Source organism: Oncorhynchus kisutch, linkage group LG28, assembly GCF_002021735.2.
Source record: "Oncorhynchus kisutch isolate 150728-3 linkage group LG28, Okis_V2, whole genome shotgun sequence".
Lineage (NCBI taxonomy): Eukaryota > Metazoa > Chordata > Actinopteri > Salmoniformes > Salmonidae > Oncorhynchus > Oncorhynchus kisutch.
Genome location: NC_034201.2, coordinates 20522408 through 20545486, shown reverse-complemented (window position 1 = coordinate 20545486; position 23079 = coordinate 20522408). Strand labels below are relative to the sequence as shown.

General features: G+C 44.7%; 1 protein-coding gene across 2 annotated transcripts in view; it reads right to left on the bottom strand.

The window, feature by feature from the left end:
* LOC109872518 (microtubule-associated protein 6 homolog) overlaps positions 1-23079 on the bottom strand; it is a 31714-nt gene that overhangs the window by 1905 nt on the left and 6730 nt on the right. The window contains exons 2-4 of one of the 2 annotated variants that reach the window (XR_004205965.1): positions 9554-9773; positions 2785-4842; positions 459-2718 (exon numbers count right to left, since the gene is read on the bottom strand). Coding sequence is in view for 1 of the 2 variants with exons in the window: in XM_031807825.1 (XP_031663685.1) it covers positions 4610-4842; positions 9554-9773 (453 nt within the window). In the remaining variant the exon portion in view is untranslated. Of the gene's footprint in view, positions 1-458; positions 2719-2784; positions 4843-9553; positions 9774-23079 lie in introns of those variants that run through there. The other variant, XM_031807825.1, reaches the window with a different exon arrangement.

The window sequence follows — 23079 nt, the reverse complement described above, 5'->3', positions numbered from 1 at the left end:
TTTTCCAGACGTAGGATTTCACATCCTCAAAAAGCTACTCAGTAATGACATGATTAAAATGGTTTCAGAAAATATATCCAAATGTCTCACACATTCTCACAGCCAAACAAAAGGACCTTTCATAAATCATTACATTGTGTAAATTTGTACAGTTTGTTGGCCCAGTGTATTTACATGACATCTAATTCTGTAATAATGTTCCACCCATCCTTAAATTGTACATTGCTGTATAATTTAGGCTTTGAATATATTGGGACACATGATGCAAAATAACATACTGTAGCAGCAATATTCAAGCTCTTGAAAGGATGTCAGAACTCATGCCAGAATGTCTTTGATGAGCTTTGATAAGCGCTAAAGAAAATCTGAAGAGAATTTGTTTTTTCTTCCATGTGGATTCACTCTCTCAAAATCATCTCATGTCTCACAAAGACAAAGACACAACAACATTTAAACAAGTACCTGCAACCGCTGTTCTTTCACCGTCCTCCATACGTTTCAACACAAAGAACCAAGAGGACACTGCTTTTTCTGCTTTTGCATTTATTCATATTTCAGTAAATAGGAGCAAGCAGAGAGAAACACAAGCACTTCACAGTAAAATATATTGGCCTAACACTTCTTTGTTCCATTATTACTTTAAATTTGTAGCTTTTGTTTCTAATGCTTGGATTCAAAATCGATATCACTGGGTGGGTTGTGTCAGCACTTTACATGTAAGACCCCCCGACCCCCCCTTCCTGTGTTACGAGAGAAAGCATCCCCCTTCCTGTGTTACGAGAGAAAGCATCCCCCTTCCTGTGTTACGAGAGAAAGCATCCCCCTTCCTGTGTTACGAGAGAAAGCATCCCCCTTCCTGTGTTACGAGAGAAAGCATCCCCCTTCCTGTGTTACGAGAGAAAGCATCCCCCTTCCTGTGTTACGAGAGAAAGCATCCCCCTTCATGTGTTACGAGAGAAAGCATCCCCCTTCCCCAACCAAAGGCTGCAAAATGCTAATAAGATGGCCCTCGCTCTCTGCTCCGTGGGCGCATGCTCAGTCTGAGTGGAATACGGTGTGGTGATTCATTGTGACATACTAACCAAGACACCACCATGGCAAATGGAGAGACAACACACTCCATTACTCAAAACTGAGGGGAGGGAGGGAGTCAGGGGACACTGACTAGCACAATAGATTACAACAACACAAGAAAGAGACTGGGGAGTGTGAGGAGGTGGGGGTTGACCCATGACAAGACAAGTGCTGCACAACGCACTGCTCTGTTGAGGCCTATCCTATCCCAGGAGTCTGAGACGCTGTTCTGGTCTTTTCTAGTAACATGCTATTACTTACAGCAAATAGAGCTCCACTGGCACTATACAGCCAATACAAAGGCACTATACAGCCAATACACTGGCACTATACAGCCAATACAAAGGCACTATACAGCCAATACACTGGCACTATACAGCCAATACACTGGCACTATACAGCCAATACAAAGGCACTATACAGCCAATACACTGGCACTATACAGCCAATACACTGGCACTATACAGCCAATACAAAGGCACTATACAGCCAATACAAAGGCACTATACAGCCAATACAAAGGCACTATACAGCCAATACAAAGGCACTATACAGCCAATACACTGGCACTATACAGCCAATACAAAGGCACTATACAGCCAATACAAAGGCACTATACAGCCAATACACTGGCACTATACAGCCAATACACTGGCACTATACAGCCAATACACTGGCACTATACAGCCAATACACTGGCACTATACAGCCAATACACTGGCACTATACAGCCAATACAAAGGCACTATACAGCCAATACACTGGCACTATACAGCCAATACACTGGCACTATACAGCCAATACACTGGCACTATACAGCCAATACAAAGGCACTATACAGCCAATACACTGGCACTATACAGCCAATACACTGGCACTATACAGCCAATACACTGGCACTATACAGCCAATACACTGGCACTATACAGCCAATACACTGGCACTATACAGCCAATACAAAGGCACTATACAGCCAATACACTGGCACTATACAGCCAATACACTGGCACTATACAGCCAATACAAAGGCACTATACAGCCAATACAAAGGCACTATACAGCCAATACACTGGCACTATACAGCCAATACACTGGCACTATACAGCCAATACAAAGGCACTATACAGCCAATACACTGGCACTATACAGCCAATACACTGGCACTATACAGCCAATACAAAGGCACTATACAGCCAATACAAAGGCACTATACAGCCAATACACTGGCACTATACAGCCAATACACTGGCACTATACAGCCAATACAAAGGCACTATACAGCCAATACAAAGGGGACAAGTCTAACTTGATTCATTTTGACATCATTCGGTTTTCATTTGTAAAACAGATCATTTTCCTTTCTCACTCATTTTTATCCCATTCAAGAAACTGCAAACATATGCAGAAGTATAACACAAATGTAATCCAAATATAGAATCGAGTTTCGCTGCTTATCCTAATTCAATGAAATCACAGGGGAGAAATATCAAGTTGCTCTACATTGTTAGCCTATGCCTACAATATTTAGATTGCCATGGAAGGCAGCAGAGAGAGATTGATTTGAAGTTGAATGTGTTGAATATAATCTTGACATCTACACGTAATCTTGTCAACCTAATCAAATCCACACACTTAAACACACACCTGGTTGTGGAAGAGGCCAGTTCTTTGAGGCCTGTGTTAGACAGACACACACACTTAAACACACACCTGGTTGTGGAAGAGGCCAGTTCTTTGAGGCCTGTGTTAGACAGACACACACACTTAAACACACACCTGGTTGTGGAAGAGGCCAGTTCTTTGAGGCCTGTGTTAGACAGACACACACACTTAAACACACACCTGGTTGTGGAAGAGGCCAGTTCTTTGAGGCCTGTGTTAGACAGACACACACACTTAAACACACACCTGGTTGTGGAAGAGGCCAGTTCTTTGAGGCCTGTGTTAGACAGACACACACAGATAATAATTTGAGAAAAAGAAGCATTCCAAACAGCCAGCATTCAACTTACCATCACATCACAGTCGCATTATTATTCAATAAAGAGAGGTATTAGCATAGGTTGTAATCAGTGTTTCATACACAAACAAATAGATTCATAAATAAAACATAAATAACATATAATTCCAAAACCTTAACCATGAGTCTGCTCCTACTAGTGTGGACTAATATCACATCCAGCCAGGCACCTCTTTAGACCTCTGGGATGTGATAGTGTTGCTGGGGTCCCATCTGCTAGTCCCATGGGGGCCTAATCACGTCAGTTACAGTCCACCATGGCTCTGTGTGTGTGTGTCTGAGAGGAGGGGAGGGGCTGTAGGCGGGGGTGTGTGAGGTTATAGGTTAGGCTGCTCTATGTAGGATTAGAAAGTGATCCTGGTACTCCACTGAGCTTTATCTATACAGAGTCTGCATGGTCTGGGTGAAAGCATAGCTAACGACCACAGAGCCACAATATCAATTTCCTATCGTGACTCAGTGGCATGTAATGTAGTTATGTAAATGGCTAATGTAATTATAATTTCATGATAGTAACATTTTATTTATCTGCTGTGCAAATAACTGGTCTAGTAATGCATCATCATGTTACTGTAACCCAGATGGCTCCTGGTTTGGCAACAAGGTTGATGAAATAAGATATCCTTGTCTGACCTTTAAAATAACTTGATTAACTCATTTTCCTGTGAATAGAGAGAACACTTTGAATGAGACAGTATGAGGTTTTAAATGTTTACCTGACAATTCATTGCTCAAAACCATTCCCACATCATCCACAATCAACAGTTATTAGGTTTACAAAATAAGATTTCATTCAGGAATGATGGCAAAGTTTAACAAAGCATCTTAGTAATGGCAATCTGATTATAGACAGACTTGGAGGCCCGTGTGCACTGGAAGACAGCATTCAGGACCTACAGAGCAGGCACACACTCAGCCACGGACCAATACACTCTAGAAATACCAAGCTGCACATTTATCAAAGATTTTCAGACCATAATTCTAGATGAGTATCTATCTTTGGATACGTTTAGCACGTTACAGCTATAAAGATCAAGTCCATTCAGTGAGCCAATTTACATGGTTTTCTCTTTGCCAAAAATCCTTGATAAACTCAACAAAGCAATCTGTTCAGTTGGAAGATGGAAGCCAACCACACAGGATTGCTAGTCGGTGAGCTCATGCAACAATAGCACACGCCGTTCATTGGTAGCCATGGCAACCTTGAGATGGAGACGGAGAGAGGGGGGTGGTCGATGGCATCAGGAAGCAGAGGAAGCGGATGCACACATCCCCTCGTTAGTACGGTGATCTAATGTAATGTGAGGCAGGGAAGAAACGACATGTCATGTCCCAACTCTGACATTTACTGTAACTACTACTAACTTAGAGAAGAGAGTGAAAGAGAGAAAGAGCAGAAAGAGGAGAGATAGAAAAGAGAGACAAAACTTAAAAAGGGGATGAGAACCTCTAATTATGCAGCCTTTGTGTTCTTTCCCTCAAAGAAGAATAAAAGGTAGAAGTGATGATTTTTACTCTTTTGCCTCAGCCAGTTTGTTGTTCATCTCTTTACTTTTCTCCTTGTCCATCTCCGCAGGCCTGGACTCAGTGGGCTGGTTCTCCAATGTCTTCTTCTTGGTGCCCCGCAGTGCTGTGCTGCCCTGCAGCTTCTGCTCTTTTGCCTTTTTCACAGGTTTGTCCCCTTGGCTCGCTAACCTGGTGCCCGCCTTTTTGGGTTTGGATCGGGGAGCACTGTTAGACCTCTCAACCTAGGCACAGGTGATGGGGAAGATTGGGATTCTTTATATAGTCTATCACCCAAGAAATTAGCAACAGGAGTAAATCACTGTGAAAAAAAGCTGCAGCAGTCCTCGGTTTGATGTTGTGTTTGTTTCATTATTACAATTAGATGTGTTTTGCCATCACGAAATACACAGTAAACAGAACAGCAAGAGAAATATTCTGTCATTCACAAAGACAGTGGGTTTGAAAATGTACTCTAGGTGGCTGTGGTTCTGAATAGGAGATTATCTCCCTAGTCAAAAAATCCTATAGGATAAGTGATTTTTCCAATAGAATCCTAGAGGATTCTCACCAACCTATGGGATTATGTGTCACCTCTATCAGAATCCTATTGGACTACTTGTTTTGCTATTGGAAATGAAAAGTATTCCTATTGGATCCAATAGGATTCTCACAGTCCTATAGGATTTTGTGTCACCTGTATCAGAATCCTATTGGAATTATATTGGACTATTTCTTTCCTATTGGACCCTATATGATTCTCACAATTCTATCAAACTCCTATTGGAATTCTATTGGACTCGTTTTTACTTATTGGAAATCAAAAGTAATCTGATTGGATCTTATTCATTTTTGATAAACCTTTTTGTGTCACCCCAATCCGAATCTGAAAGTGGAGGTGGAGGTAGAGGATGATTATGGCCAAGGAGGTGTGTGTGCATGGACGTCGGAGGATCTGGCTGAGGAGATCGCCAGGGCGTCGGAGCACAGAGGCCGCTTGATGGAGACCGCTAGAATGATGGTGGCTGAAGCGGGCATGAGAGCTTCATCGACCGTGCTTCGCACGGATTCTAATGGCCGGACCAAAGGGGTGACGTCAACGCTGCGGGACTAGGAATCTGAGGCTCAGGATGTAAACGAACATGGCGGCGTCCAGTTCCCGATTGCGTCCGTATCTGCTAAGACTCCGAAGTACTCCGGTAAGGCGGATTGGGAAGCTTGTCATGCTCAGGTAGAACTGTTAGCTCATTTTGGGGGGTGGTCAAATGAAGTTGCAGGAAGACAGACCCACTGTCTGAGCTGGTGGGCAGAGCAGCCCAGAGCCGGAAAAGCCTGCATGAGTGGCTGAAATGACTGAACTCATTCGTGCTGTGTCGCTACATGCAGCACGAAACACACGCCCTGGTCCCAGGGTCTGCTGGGGGTGTGGCCAGCCAGGCCATCTGCGCAAGGATCACCCCAAGACTCCCAGAGCTCAGGGAAGCGGCTTGTGGTCTGCATAGACGGGGTAGTGCGGACCCCTGGCTCTCTTTCCCAACCCCCACCATCTTCAGGAGGAGCCCACCGGCGAGGATGGGGGAGCAAGACTCCATGTCCCCTAGAAGCAGACGAGGGTGCTCCCCTGAACCACCTGCTGCCGAAGGACAAGGCATTCACTTGGATAGTGGAGTGCGAGGAGGCCTTCAGCACCCTCAAACGTGCACTGATCAAGGCCCCTGTGCTTGCCCCCCCTGACGCAAGCAATATGGGCATGGGTGGGGTGCTGGCCAAGGTGGGTTCAGAGGGGGAGAGAGTGGTGGCATACTTCAGCAAAACATTCAACAAACATGAGCGCCGCAACTGTGTCACCCGGCGGGAGCTCCTTGCTGTTGTGGCTTCCATCAAACACTTCAAGTATTACCTGGGTGGCCTGCCCTTTACTGTAAGGACTGACCACTCTGCTCTACAGTGGCTCATGTCTTTCAGGTGGGCAGGTGGCACGCTAGTTGGGGGAGCTTCAGCCGTATGACTTCACAGTGGTGCACAGGGCAGGGACACGCCACTCTAACGCCGACGCCATGCCCATCAGCCCTGTACTGCAGACGGCTGCTGCCACTGTGAGTGGAGAGAGGGCTGTGAGAGAGAGCTGTGTCTCCAGAGCACTCATGGGGTGGTGGAGACTGGACACTTTGGGGTCACAAAAACACTCTGCGGCCTCCGTCAAGGCTTTTATTGGGGGCAGCACAAGAGGGATGTGGAGGACTTTTGCAGGCCTCCAGGCCTCTCTCATGCTCAGCTCCAACAGTTCCCAGTTGGGGCTCCCATGGAGAGGGTGGGAGTGGATGTAGTTGGGCCGTTCCCCACCACAGACAGCGGAAACCGATGGGTGCTCACGGCCATGGACTATTTCACAAACTGGCCCGAGGCCTATGCTCTGCTTGACCAGGAGGCAGAGACCATCATCGATGCCCTGACAGCGGGGATGTTCAGCAGGTTTGGAGCTGCGGAGTCCATCCACAATGACCAAGGCAGAAACTTTGAGTCCTGTGTGTTCACCATCATGTGTGAGAGGCTGGGTATTGCACAAGTCCCGCACTACTCCTCTCTATCCTCAAAGTGATGGCCTTGTGGAGCGCTTCAACAAATCGCTTGGACAGCAGCTGGCCATCGTCTCTGCCAAACACCAGCGTGACTGGGACAAGCATCTGCCTATGGTCCTCATGGCATGCCGCTCCGCTGTCCAAGCCTCCACTTCCTGCACGCCTGCCCTCCTCATGCTGGGGAGAGAGATCCGCACCCCTGCAGAGATGGCGTTTGGTGTGCCCCTGGATAGCCCTCCTGTTCCCCCGGGACGGAGTATGCCCGGAGACTCCAGGACCGCCTGGAGACAGCCCACACCTTCACCAGAGAGCAGCTGGTGAATGCAGGTGTGAGGCAGATGAGGAACTATGATGTGCACACCCGGGGAAGGCACTTTGTGGCTGGGGAGCTAGTCTGGGTCTATAGCCCCCTGAGAAAGAAAGGCAGATGCCCCAAGTTGGACAGGCACTGGGTGGAGCCCTGCAGAGGGTAGGGGAGGTTGTTTCCCAGGTGCAGCTTTTTTTGTTGTTATGGGACAAGTTAACCCCACACAGAGGGGCCTCTTCTCCCCAAACCCCAGGAACCCCCACAATTCTCCTCTCTGGCAATGACATTCACCAGCCTCCCCCCCGGCACCGCAGACAAGGCTCCAGACAGCCCATTCCTCCAGTCTCCAACCCTGTTTCACCGCGTAGTTCCCCGGAGCTACGGACTGTATTCCCCGTTCCCTCATCCTTGTCCCCCATGTCCCTGCCTTCATCCCATGGGCCCCAGATGGGCAGCCCCCTTCCATGGAATGAGCTCCCTGTTTCAAATCTGGACACTCTGCAACCATCACGGCCACGCAGGCAAAGGAGACCTCTGGGTCGCTTCAGAGACTTTGTTTGTTCCGTAGGGGACGAGGGACTTTGTGGTTGGGGGGCTGTGTAGCGACCCGCACAGACAGCTGTGTGTTATGTGTTATGCTGTTAGTTGGTTGTGTTGTACTTAACAGTACCAGTGTTCACGGGGTCTGACATGCCAATCAACCTGCTATCTGCCAATCACGGGAATGCCTGGAATGTTCTGGTTGGTGGAGTGACAGGGGTTGGCAGGGGGTGGAGCATTGCATGTTTAAGCCCATGTTTTAGCCAATGTTCTCTCACTTATGTCTGGTCTTTACAAGAGAAGGTCATGGTTGTTTTATACGGGTATCTTTCATTTATTTGGTGTGGGCTACGGCCAAACAGTAACCTGTGCAGAGTTGGGAATAAACCGTGAATTTGTAAACTCATTCCTCTGTCTGGACAATTGTTCCTTTATGATCTAGCCAGGTCATTACATATACTATTGAACATTGATTTTGAAAGTTCCATTTATATTCCTAAAACATACATTGAAAATGATGCTGTTGCTGCTTCCCATTGACAATAACTTTTGATAAAGAGCCCAATGTCAAAACACTGTTTTGAAGTGTCCAAATCAATAATTAATAAACCGTTTGTGATATATTGAAAACATAAACATAAAATGCACTACCTACACATACATGTACCATAATAGCGATCATATTACTTATAAACTTTTGACAAGTGGCAATTGATCACTCATATTGATTAGGGGAGAAATCTGTACGTGCAGGAAATTAGCGCAATATAAAATAATTGAGGATATAAAAATAAATCAACATTTCAATTTCTCACTAGCTTAACAATTTACAGAGTAAAAAAATGCTCTTCTGCACAATTGAACAGGCCTGCTCTGGAAAGAGCTCCCATAGTGACTGTGCAGTTCATTCGCCCTGCATACTAATTATAACCTGTCAAGCCATAATATTGATATTATTCTATTCATTTTTATTTCAGATCACATTGTATGGACACTAGAATTACATAAATACAGCTTTATTGGAAAATCTGGGTGGCAGTAACCGAAAGGTCGCTGGCTTGAATCTCGGAGACGACTAGGTGAGGAGAATTGTTTTTTGTCGGTGTGCCTTTGAGCAAGGCACTTAACCCTAATTGATCCTGTAAGTCACTCTGGATAAGAACGTCTGCTAAAATGTAAATCTCACAGCTAAATATGGAACAGAAACCTGAACATTTATGTTTACCTGCAATCAAGATTAAAGACCAGTAAACTGAGGAACATCATCTCCCCCGTGTCTCTGGAGCACAATCTCCATATCTTTGCCTACCACTGAAAAAATCCTGAGGTTCTCAACCTCTTCATCACACCATCACAAAATGGGATAAAATCATATAGGATAGGTTCCAAAGTTTGATTGCAATTTCTATTGGAATTTGTTTTTGGGAATCCTATTCGATTTTTTTTTACTAGGGCCGCATTATTGCTGTACCATTGGTGTAGTCAATAGGACATGGCCTGCATGGTTTAAAGGAGCTTAAACATTCTCACCTTGGTCTCTTGTAGCCCTTTGTAGGGCTCATTGTACAGGCTGCGTATCCTCCTCCTGTCCACAGCCTTGTTGTCATTGGGCTGCTTCTTGGCCTGCTCTCCCCTGTAGGTGGCACTATAGCTGGTCTCCAGGCTGGTCTTCTCATCAGGGGGAAGGAACTGGGACTTGGCTCGGATCAGCTTCACTGGCTTCACATCCCTGTGGGCCTTGAACTCAGTCCTACGAGAAGAATCCGTATCAAATACAGTCACGGAAGAAACTGGGATACAGTAGTGTGATGAAAAAAGCTCTCTTCACATTTCACCTACAATCTATTTAGGGACATTAAAGAAGACTAGATCTGTATTGTCCCAAAGGGCAATTTGTGTTGCAGCATGTAAATACTCATGAACAATGAAGCAGTCACATACCAATAAGTACATTGACATAGAGCAGGCAGTGGTAGTCAAAGTAGCCTACTGTTTGGATATAGAAATATATTTAGTTGAATGACTGGGTCTCTCCCATAGTATGGGTGAATAGGTGGGTGTATGGGAGCAGTGACTGCACCAGGCAGCTCAGCTCAGGTATTTAGTATAGTCCAGACACAGCAGTTCTTCAGAAGGTCAGCTTGACCTCCAGTCTCATAGAGAGGGTTCTGTACAGGACAAGCCAACCTCCAGATTATCATCAAATTGAGATCTGTTCACTATCAACTCTTTTTTAGCAGGTCTATGAACGAACATGTTGCTAATCATTTGAGTTTTAGATTGAACTGCCTTTCATAGATCAAGTTGATTTCAAGAGTTGTAATGGATTTTGAACTCATAAAAGCGGACCTAATTTACCAGAAATGACTACATGATGGCCTTCTCAGTGATGAGCAGCTTGAGGCTGGGACATGGCATATTAACTCTAGTATTAGGAGGTCAGGTGGAAACATATTCATTCATTAATTATCGATAACTTCAATATTCCTTTCCCACTGCTCCTTCGTACTATCTAACCAAATTCCATTGTTCATGCAACTAAGGTGTCAAACACCAAATGAAAACAGAAGACTCCCTCCCTGGTCCCTGGACATGAAAAAACGACCCTTCAAGGCTCCCCAGTGACCTCACTCTGTGCAGCAGCAGACCCCAACCCCTCCCCCCACAACAGCACAATGCACACGCCTTCCCTTATAGCCACACTGAAAAACACAGCATAGACCCGACAGAGAAAAATATCACAGTGAAAAACTCAATGTTCCCGATGTGCACTACAGCAGTGAAGGGAAGGAGGGAGGGAGTGTTTATTGATTAGGTAACACTATTACTAGCTAACGCTATTACTAGCGAACGCTATTACTAGCCTGGATGTAGAAGGCAGCCCAGACAGGCCAGGCAGCCCAAGCAGGCTCAAGTACTCCAGGCCCATTATAACAATTAGGCTGCTGCTGAAGATCACATAAAAAGACATGATATCAATCACACTACAGCTCAACCCATGGAAACCAAGGCAGCTACTGTAGCATGGCCATGGACTGATGACGAGAAGGCTTAAGTAACTGCCATCCATTAAGTAATACACTGTCCTATGTGTGGTACAAATGTGGCCTTCATTTGAATAAAATAGAAGAGTTGGTAACACTTTATTTGGATAGTCCTAAGTAGATGGTTTGTAGACATTCAGTAGATGTTCAATAACTGTCAACAACATTTCAACTAACTATCCACTAACCCTAACCCTAAACTTAACCCTAAACTTAACCCTTATCCTAAACCTTATCCTAACCCTAAACTTAACCATAACCCTTATCCTAACCCTAAACTTAACCCTTATCCTAACCCTAAACTTAACCCTTATCCTAACCCTAAACTTAACCCTTATCCTAACCCTAAACTTAACCCTTACCCTAACCCTTATCCTAACCCTAAACTTAACCCTTATCCTAACCCTAAACTTAACCCTAACCCTAAACTTAACCCTAACCCTAAACTTAACCCTTATCCTAACCCTAAACTTAACCCTAATCCTAACCCTTATGCTCACCCTAACCCATATTCTACACATAACCCTAAACTTAACCTTAGCAAGCAGTTTCTTATCAACATATCATTTGTTGATAGTATGACCATCTGTAGATCATCTACAGGTAACTGCCAAAATAATGGAAACACTTGAGTAAACGAGGGATACAAAGTATATTGAAAGCAGGTGGTTCCACACAGGTGTGAGTCCTGAGTTAATTAAGCAATTAACATCCAATCATTAGGGTCATGTGCTGTATAAAAATGCTGGACAGGCCATTATTTTGGCTACCATGGCTATGACTCCACAGGATGACAATGCCCCCATCCACAGGGCATGAGTGGTCACTGAGTGGTTTGATGAGTATGAAAATGGTGCAAACCAAATGCCATTGCTGTCTCATTCACCAGATCTCAACCCAATTGAACACTTATGGGAGATTATGGAGTGGAGCCTGAGACAGCGTTTTCTACCACCATCAACACAACATCAAATGATAGAATTTCACAACACTTGTAGAATCTATGACAAGGTGCATTGATGCTGATCTGGCTCGTGGTGGCCCAGCATCCCATTAAGACACTTTATGTTGGTGTTTCCTTTACGTAGGCAGTTACCTGTATATGGGACTATCCAAATAAAGTGTGACCCAATAGTTTCAGAATTCCCCAGATCTGTGCCTCGACACAATCCTGTCTCTGAGCTCTACGGACAATTCCTTCGACCTCATGGCTTTTTTTTGCTCTGACATGCACTGTCAACTGTTGGACCTATATAGACAGGTGTATGCCTTTCCATATCATGTCCAATACATTTAATTTAACGCTGGTGGACTCCAACCAAATTGTAGAAACATCTCAAGGATAATCAATGGAAACAGGATGCACCTGAGTCTCATGGGCCTCCCGAGTGGCGCAGTGGTCTAAGGCTGTGCCACTAGAGATTAGAGATTCTGGTTTCGAGTCCAGGCACTGTACCAGCCTTCCGTGACCGGGAGGCCCAATTGGCACAATTGGCCCAGCGTCGTCCGGGATAGGGAGGATTTGGCCGGCAGGGATATCCTTGTCTCATTCACGCACTAGTGACTCCTGTGGCGGGCTGGGTGCAGTGCACACTGACACGGTCGCCAGGTGTATGGTGTTTCCTCAGACACATTGGTGCGGCTGGCTTCCAGGTTGGATGGGCATTGCGTCAAGAAGCAGTGCGGCTTGGTTGTGTTTTGGAGGACGCATGGCTCTTGACCTTCGCATCTCCCGAGTCCGTACGGGAGTTGCAGCGATGAGACAAGACTGTAACTACTACCAGTTGGATGGCACGAAATTAGGGGTAAAATTTTTTAAAGGAATTTGAGTCTCATAGCAAATGGTTTGAATATTTATATAAATCAGGTATTTCTGTTGTATTTTTTTTATACATTTGCAAAATTTCAAAAAACCTGTTTATACTTTGTCATTATGGGGTCATGGGGTTGACTTTTAGTTAAAAGTCAAGGGGTCTGAATACTTTCTGAATGCACTGTATGTAAGAATGCTGTTGATTGACTACAGCTCAGTGTTCAACACCATAGTGCCCTTCAAGCTCATCACTAAGCTCAGGACCCTGGGACTGAACATCTCTCTCTGCAACTACGATCCTGGACTTTCTGACCACCCCCAGGTGGTGAGAGGAGGCAACAACACATCCACCACACTGACCCTCAACACGGAGGCCCCTCAGGGATGTGTGCTTAATCCCCTCCTGTACTCCCTGTTCACCCATGACTGCGCGCACAACTCCAACACCATCATTATGTTTGCTGATGACACGACAGTGGTAGGCCGGATTACCGACGACGATGAGACAGGCTTTAGGGAGGATGTCAGTGACCTGGCAGTGTGGTGCCAGGATAACAACCTATCCCTCAACGTCAGTATGACAAAAGAGCTGATCGTGGATTACAGGAAACAGAGGGCCGAGCACGTCGCCATCCACATCGACGGGGTTGAGAGCTTCAAGTTCCTTGGTGACCACATCACTAAGGAATTAACATGGTACACACACACCAACAAAGTCGTGAAGAAGGCACGACAATACCTCTTCCCCCTCAGGAGGCTGAAAAGATTTGGCATGGGTCCCCAGATCCTCAGAAAGTTCTACAGTTGCACCCTTGATAGCATCTTGACTGGCTGCATCACGGCTTGGTATGGAAACTGCTTGGCATCCGACTGCAAGGCGCTACAGTGAGTGGTGCGGACAGCCCAGTACCTCACTGGGGCTGAGCTCACTGCCATCCAGGACCTTTTCTGTTCTGACTATGCACACTCACTGGACTCTACCCCCACACACACACACACACACACACACACACACACACACACACACACACACACACACACACACACACACACACACACACACACACACACACACACACACACACACACACACACACTACATATACGCTCACACACACAAAACACACATACACACACACACTACATATACGCTCACACACACAAAACACACATACACACACATGCATATTGATGCCACACACACACACACACACACACACACACACACACACACACACACACACTACATATACGCTCACACACACAAAACACACATACACACACATGCATATTGATGCCACACACAGACACACTTTTTCACATATGCTGCTGCTACTCCGTCAATGATCTATACTGATTGTCTACTCACTTTTACCCCTACCTATATGTACATATTACCTCAATTACCTCGTACCCCTGCGTATTGACTCGGTAACGGTACTCCTTGTATAGCCTCGTTATTGATATCTATTGTGTTACTACTTTCTTTTTGCAAATTTTTTTACTTACTCGTAAGTAAGCATTTCACGGTAGTCTACACCTGTTGTATTTGGCATGTGACAAATAACATTTGATTTGATTTAAATTGACCCACAACATTTGATTTTCTCATGAAGTAAACTGCCCATGATCTCTATGATGTGACATGGTGAGTAGAGTGGTGGTTAAAATAAGTACAAAGCAGATTACACAAAGACAGATTATACAATGTCCAAGGCCAAAGGCACAGAGTAATACCCGCAACAGGGCACTAGTGACGGAGGGTAGTGGTAGGACTGGCAGAGAGAGAGAGAGAGAGAGAGAGAGAAAGAGAGAGAGAGTCAAACACAAGTCTATACTGTACATAACTAGCTGGACAACGTCATGCTCATATGACTGGTAACAATCAAGCTAGTGTCTTTCAGGTCAGTGTGTGCTTGGTACCTACTCTCCTTCCAGCTGATCAATGTACATTTCTTTTAAAACAGGCCTTTGACAGGATTAGGTACATTTCTTGAAATTTCTTGAAAATTCCTGCACACCTGTTACACACCTGTTTCACACACTTCTAACTCTACAACTGAACACATCTAATTTCCCTTTACTCCCTCTATTATGTGGTACTACAAATGAAACTTCCCTCCCCAAAAACAAGCTGTTATTTGAAGAGGTAAAGCTAACATATGTATTTCTTACTGTGTGGCCATGTAGAAATGCAGGTGTTGCCAAGCTAACAAACTGGCTAATGGTTCTTCCTGCTCCATGGAGCTGACCCTGCTGATCCTGCTGACCCTGCAGGAGAGATGGGATGTCTTGTGAAAAGCTCTGTCACTATGACGATATGACACTGGCACTGACAAGGGGTGTATATGTGTGTGTGGGGGGGGGGGGCACGGCCAGGCAACAGTCCGGCAGAGAGGGAACATTCTGGCACTCCTCTCTTAGAGACTAAGAAAGGGCAGAGAACAGGAAAAAAGGGCCATCAACACGGCACTTCTAGCTTTATGGCTAGTCTAACTCTAAACAAGTGTATTCCTTAAACATGCCATGTCAGTTAGGCTACATCCATTCATGAGAGAAAATGAAAGAAATCCAATTGATTGCAGCATTTACATTGGACTGTGTTTCATATAGTGTTTTATATTAAAAATCATTATCATCAGTTTGACTGGACAGTCAGTCTATTTGACTGTAAGTTTACCTTCCTATATCAAATCAAATTCTATTGGTTGCTTACCCATATTTTGCAGATGTTATCACAGGTGCAACAAATTGCTTATGTTCCCAGCTCCAACAGTGTAGTAATACCTAACAATACACACAAATCCCCAAAATAAAAAGACAAAAACATCCCACTTTGACAGTAAAAGTGCTCAGCACAGAATTTCTAATCTGAAGCCCATCCAACTGTCCCAGAGTTTCAAATAAGAAACCATACACATCTGAAATGATTGCACGATTTACTACCAGGCAGAATCAATGTTAATTCGATAGCATACACAATAAATAACAGAGGACGTTCTCTCACATTTGATTCAAAGTAAGGTGAATCAATCAACCCCAGTGTACAGTAAATCAGTCCGCATGCTTCCCATCCGAAACAGTTCTGAACAGTTCATGCATAGGACTATATTATGATTACATTTTGTGATGTTTTTGTTCATTTTGGCCTTCGGCAAGGTTTTTTTCAGCTGCTCATGCACACAAAATGGTTTCTTGAGGCAAGCCGAAGTTCGGTAGATGAAGTCTACGCCCTTTCGTCCGTGATTGGTCAAAGGTAGGGATTCTTTAATTAAGTGTTTGTTGTCATTCAATGAGAGACAAATCATTTGCATGCAAATCTTTTCACTTGAGAAATACTGCACCAAACATCTTAGTTAGATGCAAAATTGCACTGCAAAAATGTTACCTCAATAAATCTGTCATTCATTTTTTCTTAGATGAATTCTGACTATTTTGAGGAAGTGTACAGTATACTGGCTATGGCGTCTCAAGATGGACAAACAGCACTATTGCTGCTTTTTAAGAGCGTATGGGAGCACACTAGTTCGGTTCACATAGCAGAGTTTGGCTAGGCGCCAGCCACACCGACGCATGCGGAAGGCTTAGCAGTACCTTGATTTTCTTTCTGTGTCAGTCAGCCATGACATGTAGTCAACGCCGGATGGTTCCTGATCAATACTCTCTCCTCCCTCAGGGATGAGCTTGCCTTTGGCTGTTATGGGAGCTGTAGCTGAATCTGTAACCTTTCAAGACAGCCCATGCAGTCAGATGGCTATTGGCTACAGTGTGACATAGTGCAACTCAGTGAAATCCCCAAAGAGGGTATTGTACCTTCTGATGCATGGCTAAACCTCGTAAAGATCCGATGTGTCATTTAGCAGAAACTTTTATCAAGCGACTAACAGTCACGCGTGCATACATTTTACGTATGGGTAGCTCCGTGAATCAGAACACACAATCCTGGCTTTGCAAGCGCCATGCTCATCATGGTACACACAAGAATTTGACACAAAATAAATCACAATTGAGTGAACATTTTGTGTGACATGAGAAAGAGCGGCGTAATCACAAAACAAATGTTTTGGCTTTATATAGTACATTATGTTGTGCATAGACACACTAACTGAATACTGAAGGACAATTAAGCACCATAATCCAAAAATGAATGTTTAACACTTCAATTCAACAATCCTCTCTTCAGACTATGCTGTAATGCCACACTGCTGATCCTAACCGGCCTGCATCTTAAGGGAGTTACTGGAAGCTAAGCTTTGTATGAGAAAGAGAGACTGAGCAGCATGTCCTGCCCTCCCGCTCTCTCTCCATCCATCCCTCTCTTTATCTCTCCTCAGTCAGAGCCCGTGTGGTTAGATTCAGTGATTCAACACGCACTGCCTGCCTGTCGATAGAAACACCAGGCTTTACAGGCCTTCTAAGAGGATCACTTTTAAATCCACCAAAATCTGTTGGCCTCTTTACAATATTTCAGCCACAACTGCTGCTCTGCTCGTATGGATGGCACACCAACAGTCCAGTGCAACATTCATTCACATTCATTCACTGCAGGCAGGGCAGGGGTGAACATAGGATAAAACTAGGCACTCTCATCTGCAATGATTTGTGAACACCCTGTGCAGAGCAGAGGTCCCTATGGCCAGTGAATGACTAGACAGCTGTCCATCTAACCATGATGAGAGTAATGTGGGTATAAAATGAGTCAATGGCATGAAAGAAAATGAAATTCCAGTATAAATAAATGACTGAATTACATTAATCAATGTTGGATTTAGCAGCAAAGACCAGATTCCACACTCTGCTGGCATGAAAATGTGCTGTGACGCAACCTGAGACAATCTGAAAAAACTAATAATGCGCTCCCTTTCCCCCTCTGGGCTGAAGTAAACAAAACTCAACTAACTCTCTTTCTTAAAGCAGTGCAACATGCTACTTATTCATCACCCACATGGTATGAGGTTATTACACATAATGCAATAGAGGAAGAACAAATAATTGCCTCAAACTGAAACTGTTTTCTAATTAGATTTCAACAATGGAAAAGAAGCCTATTTAATGAGATGAAAAGAAGAGTTGTCTGTGCTGTGGCTCATTGTGTTCATCACCTTGGTCTGATTTCACCATCAGGAAACGGCTGGTGGTCGGTCGGTGGGGATAATGTGGAGTAAACAATGCCTAATAACAGCAGGTGAGGCCTGACCCTAGGGGTATTCTCATGTTATTCTCATGTAAAAGTGACATTCAAAGCGTAAACATGGCACAAAGTAGGGAGGCAGCTGAGCTGAGGGATCTTAACCCCTGCTCTGCCTGAAGTGGCAGCAGGTTCCCTAGTCATAGAATAGAGCTCAGGGATAGAGCTCTGCTACCCGACATGAACCCGACGATACATCAATAACTAGGGTACGGGTAGGACTCGGGTATCACTAAATTGATATCCCTCTAGTGGTGTGGGGGCTGTGCTTTTGCAAAGTGGGTGGGGTTATATCCTTCCTGTTTGGCCCTGTCCGGGGGTCTCATCGGATGGGGCCACAGTGTCTCCTGACCCCTCCTGTCTCAGCCTCCAGTATTTATGCTGCAGTAGTTTATGTGTCGGGGGCTAGGGTCAATTTGTTATATCTGGAGTACTTCTCCTATCTTATCCGGGGTCCTGTGTAAATTTAAGTATGCTCTCTCTAATTCTCTCTTTCTTTCTCTCTCTTGGAGGACCTGAAACCTAGGACCATGCCTCAGGACTACCTTGCATGATGACTCCTTGCTGTCCCCAGTCCACCTGGCCGTGCTGCTACTCCAGTTTCAACTGTTCTGCCTGCGGCTATGGAATCCTGACCTGTTCACCGGACGTGCTACCTGTCCAAGACCTGCTGTTTTCAACTCTCTAGAGACAGCAGGAGTGGTAGAGATACTCTTAATGATTGGCTATGAAAAGCCAACTGACATTTACTCCTGAGGTGCTGACTTGCTGCACCCTCGACAACTACTGTGATTATTATTATTTGACCATGCTGGTCATTTATGAACATTTGAACATCTTGGCCATGTTCTGTTATAATCTCCACCCAGCCCAGCCAGAAGAGGACTGGCCACCCTTCATAGCCTGGTTCCTCCCTAGGTTTCTTCCTAGGTTTTGGCCTTTCTAGGGAGTTTTTCCTAGCCACCGTGCTTCTACCCCTGCATTGCTTGCTGTTTGGGGTTTTAGGCTGGGTTTCTGTACAGCACTTTGAGATATCAGCTGATCTACGAAGGGCTATATAAATACATTTGATTTGATTTGATCACTAACATTTTGAAGCAGAGCCATTTTCTTGTGCTCTGCTGCACGGTACTGTCATATCTGACTAAGATCATCACATGGTTTCGGAAGTGTTTCAACCTTGTCAGCAGTCTAAGGCACTGCATCGCAGTGCTTGAGGCGGCACGACAGACACAGGATCCATCTCGGGCTGTGTCGCAGCCGGCTGTGTTTCCTCTGACACATTGGTGCGGCTGGCTTCCGGGTTAAGTGAGCAGTGTGTCAAGAAGCCGTGTGGCTTGGCAAGGTCATGTTTCGGAGGATGCATGGCTCTCAACCTTCGCCTCTCCTGAGTCCGTACAGGAGTTTCAGCGATGGGACAAGACTAACTACCAATTGGATATCACAAAAAAAGGGTACAAAATTTCAATATTAATAATAATGAAGAAAAAAAATAATCCTTCAGTTTGTCGGAGTTAAGAGTGACGAAAAGTAGGTAACAACTCTCATGTCTAGTCATTGAGCAGAGCAGCCCGAGCCAAGCAGAGCTGTTGTTATGGATACTCACCGAGTGCATGCAGAGCGAGCTGTCTGTGTTCAGGGAGCGAGTGACAGACAGATAGGAGCAGCTAATGGATTTACTAAGAGAGGAAGTTATTTTCTGATTTCGGGTTTTGGGCACGGCCAGGCTTTACATTTGGCAGAAGCAATCGGGTGGGTAGGGTAGGGCCTGAAATGTCGCAGAAGTGTGTAGGGCTTAGGCTTAAAATTCATGCCCGTGCCGGGCTCCACCTCACACAGCTAAGACAAGTCATTGAAGTCTACACAATGGTGGTGGAAGATAGGCTTTGATGGAGACAAAGAGAGGTCCTTGATCACATCTGTCACAGTCCGCACCATCCACAGTCCAACATGTCATGCACACGTTATTATGAAATCAAAAGAAAAAGGTGAGAAATCAGGAATGACTGAAACCTGACATAAAACCAAGGCATTCATCATAAATGCTACTTCATGTTTTCCTATTCGATTGATAAAGAAGCTGTGAATCGCGCCGGAAGGGATGGCTGCCGTTTTAAGGGCACCTAACCAACTGTGTTTGTTAGTTTTTTCGCATTCTTTGTAACTCTTTTTGTACATTATGTTGCTGCTACCGTCTCTTATGACCGAAAAGAGCTTCTGGACAATTACTCAATTACTCACCTCAAACTGGACAAAGATTTTTTATTTATTGAGTCCGACGCGAAGGATATACTGCCTTGTCGAGACAAGGCCCAAATCCTTGTCAACAGCGTGAAGAAAAGACTGAGAAAAAGGGGGAGGAGGGCGGGGTGCCTTGTAAGAATTTGTGTCTAATGTCTAATATTAAAGAAGTCTTGAGGTATTGCTTGCCTGAGGTAGAATACCTCATAATAAGCTGTAGACCACACTATCTACCAAGAGAGTTCCCATCTATTCTATCATCCAGTTTCCTGCTTACAAGCATAAACTAAGCAGGAAGTACCAGTGACTCACTTCATAGAAGTGGTCAGATGACGTGGATGCTACAGGATTATTTTGCTAGCACAGACTGGAATATGTTCCCGGGATTCATCCAAAGGCATTAAGGAGTATATCACCTCAGTCACAGGCTTCAATAAAAAAATGCATCAATGACGTTGTCCCCACAGTGACCGTACATACATATCCCAACCAGAAGCGATGGATTCCAGGCAACATCCGCACCAAGCTAATGGCTAGAGCTACCGCTTTCAAGAAATCACGATATGCCCTCAGACGAAACATCAAACAGGCAAAGCGTCAATACAGGACTAAGATTGAATCCTACTACACCGGCTCTGACGCTCGTCGGATGTGGCGGGGTTTGAAAACTATTAAGGACTACAAAGGGAAACCCAGCTGCGAGCTAAATGCCTCAAGCCTACCAGCTAAATGACGCAAGCCTACCAGACAAGCTAAATGCCTTTTATGCTCGCTTTGAGGCAAGCAACACTGAAGCATGCATGAGCGACCAGCTGTTCCGGACGACTGTTTGATCACACCCTCCGTAGCCAATGTGAGCAAGTCTTTTAAACAGGTCAACATTCACAAAGCCGCGGGGCTAGACGGATTACCAGGATGTGTACTCAAAGCATGCACGGACCGACTGGCAAGTTTCTTCACTAACATTTTCAGTGTCTCCCTGACTGAGTCTATAATATCAACATGTTTATAACATACCACCATAGTCCCTGTGCCCAAGAAAGCAAAGGTAATCTGCCTAAATGATTACCACCCCATAGCACTCACGCTGGTAACTATGAAGTGCTTTGAAATTCTGCTTATGGCTGACATCAACACCATCATGCCAGAAACACTAGACCCACTCCAATTCACATACCACACAATCTTAATTGCACTCCACACTGCCCTTTCCCACCTGGACAAAAGGAACACCTGTGTGAGAATGCTGTTCATTGACTACAGGACAGCGTTCAACACCATATCACCCAAAAAGCTCATCATTAAGCGAAGGACCCTAGGACTAAACACCTCCCTCTGCAACTGGATCCTGGACTTCCTGACGGGCCAACCCCAGGTGGTAACGGTAGGTAACAACACATCTGTCATGCTAATCCTCAGGGGTGTGTATTTAGTCCCCTCATGTACTCCCTGTTCACCCACGACTGCGTGGCCAAGCATGACTCTAACACCATCATTAAGTTTGCTGACGACACAAAAGTGGTAGACGTGATCACTGACAATGACGAGACATCCTATAGGGAGGAGGTCAGAGATCTGGCATTGTGGTACCAGGACAACAACCTCTCCCTTAATGTGAAAAAGACAAAGGAGCTGAACATGGACCACAGGAAAAGGAGGGCTGAACAGACCCCATTAACATCTACGGGGCTGAAGTCGAGAGCGGGCCGAGAGTTTCAATTATTAGATTATTTTGTAAATATTTTCTTAAACCTATTTATTGAACATCATTGTTGTTAAAGGGCTTGTAGGTAAGCATTTCATACAATCTTAATTGCACTCCACACTGCCCTTTCCCACCTGGACAATATAAAAATGTGTTCTGAGGTAGGATGAACGTCCCTGTTAAAATAAATCTACACCTGTTGTATTTGGCACATGCAAAAAATAAGATTTGATTCGATTTTTTCATCTTTGGGGTGCATTGTTGGGACATGCAGGCTGCACAGAATAATTTCACATTGTCTAGATTTTAAAAGGACTGCTACAGTCTAAGCATAGCTCTTGGTTCAGCTTCAGTACTTTTGTTTTTGTACCATGAGGGCAGTTCTATGTACTTTACGGTGTCTTAAAAAATATAATCTGACAGTCACTGGCTGAACACAAATAATGATGTGGTCCAGCTATCCATCTGTAATTTGTATTCAAGAAGCTTCATATCGTATTTATAGGAGAGCATGGATAAAAATACTGTTTTTCTGAATAGGCTTCATTTACATATTGTACATAGGTCCAGGAGGATAATTGCATTAACTGAAGCAAATAGTTGTTCCTTGGCTGAATTGGGAGAACCAACTACACTGCAAATCTCATTCACATATTTCATTCTAATGAATAACACTTCCCTCTCCAACCATGCAGGCATTCAGAGACAAGGTTTTGTCATGACTGTCCTGACCAGGTCAGGTTACAGGAGACCACAACCCTACAGATTATCTCTCAACCCCAACAGAGGAGGAGAGATCTAGGGGTCTCAAGATGTGGGGGGGTTTATGACCCCTCACTCCCCTGGTAAATCTCAGGCCACAGACAAGACACAGACAATAGATGGAATATGAAAATGTATGTCATTTTTGTTTTGTTATTAAAGGTTAATAGATGACGTTATTACAAAAACATTGTAACGTGAAGAGTTTTCCTAGTAGATGTTTGATGATTATACATTGTACGTTGTATGGAAAATATTCAAATCAAAGACAATGTTTTGGGGAAGATGAAATGTTAAGTTAGT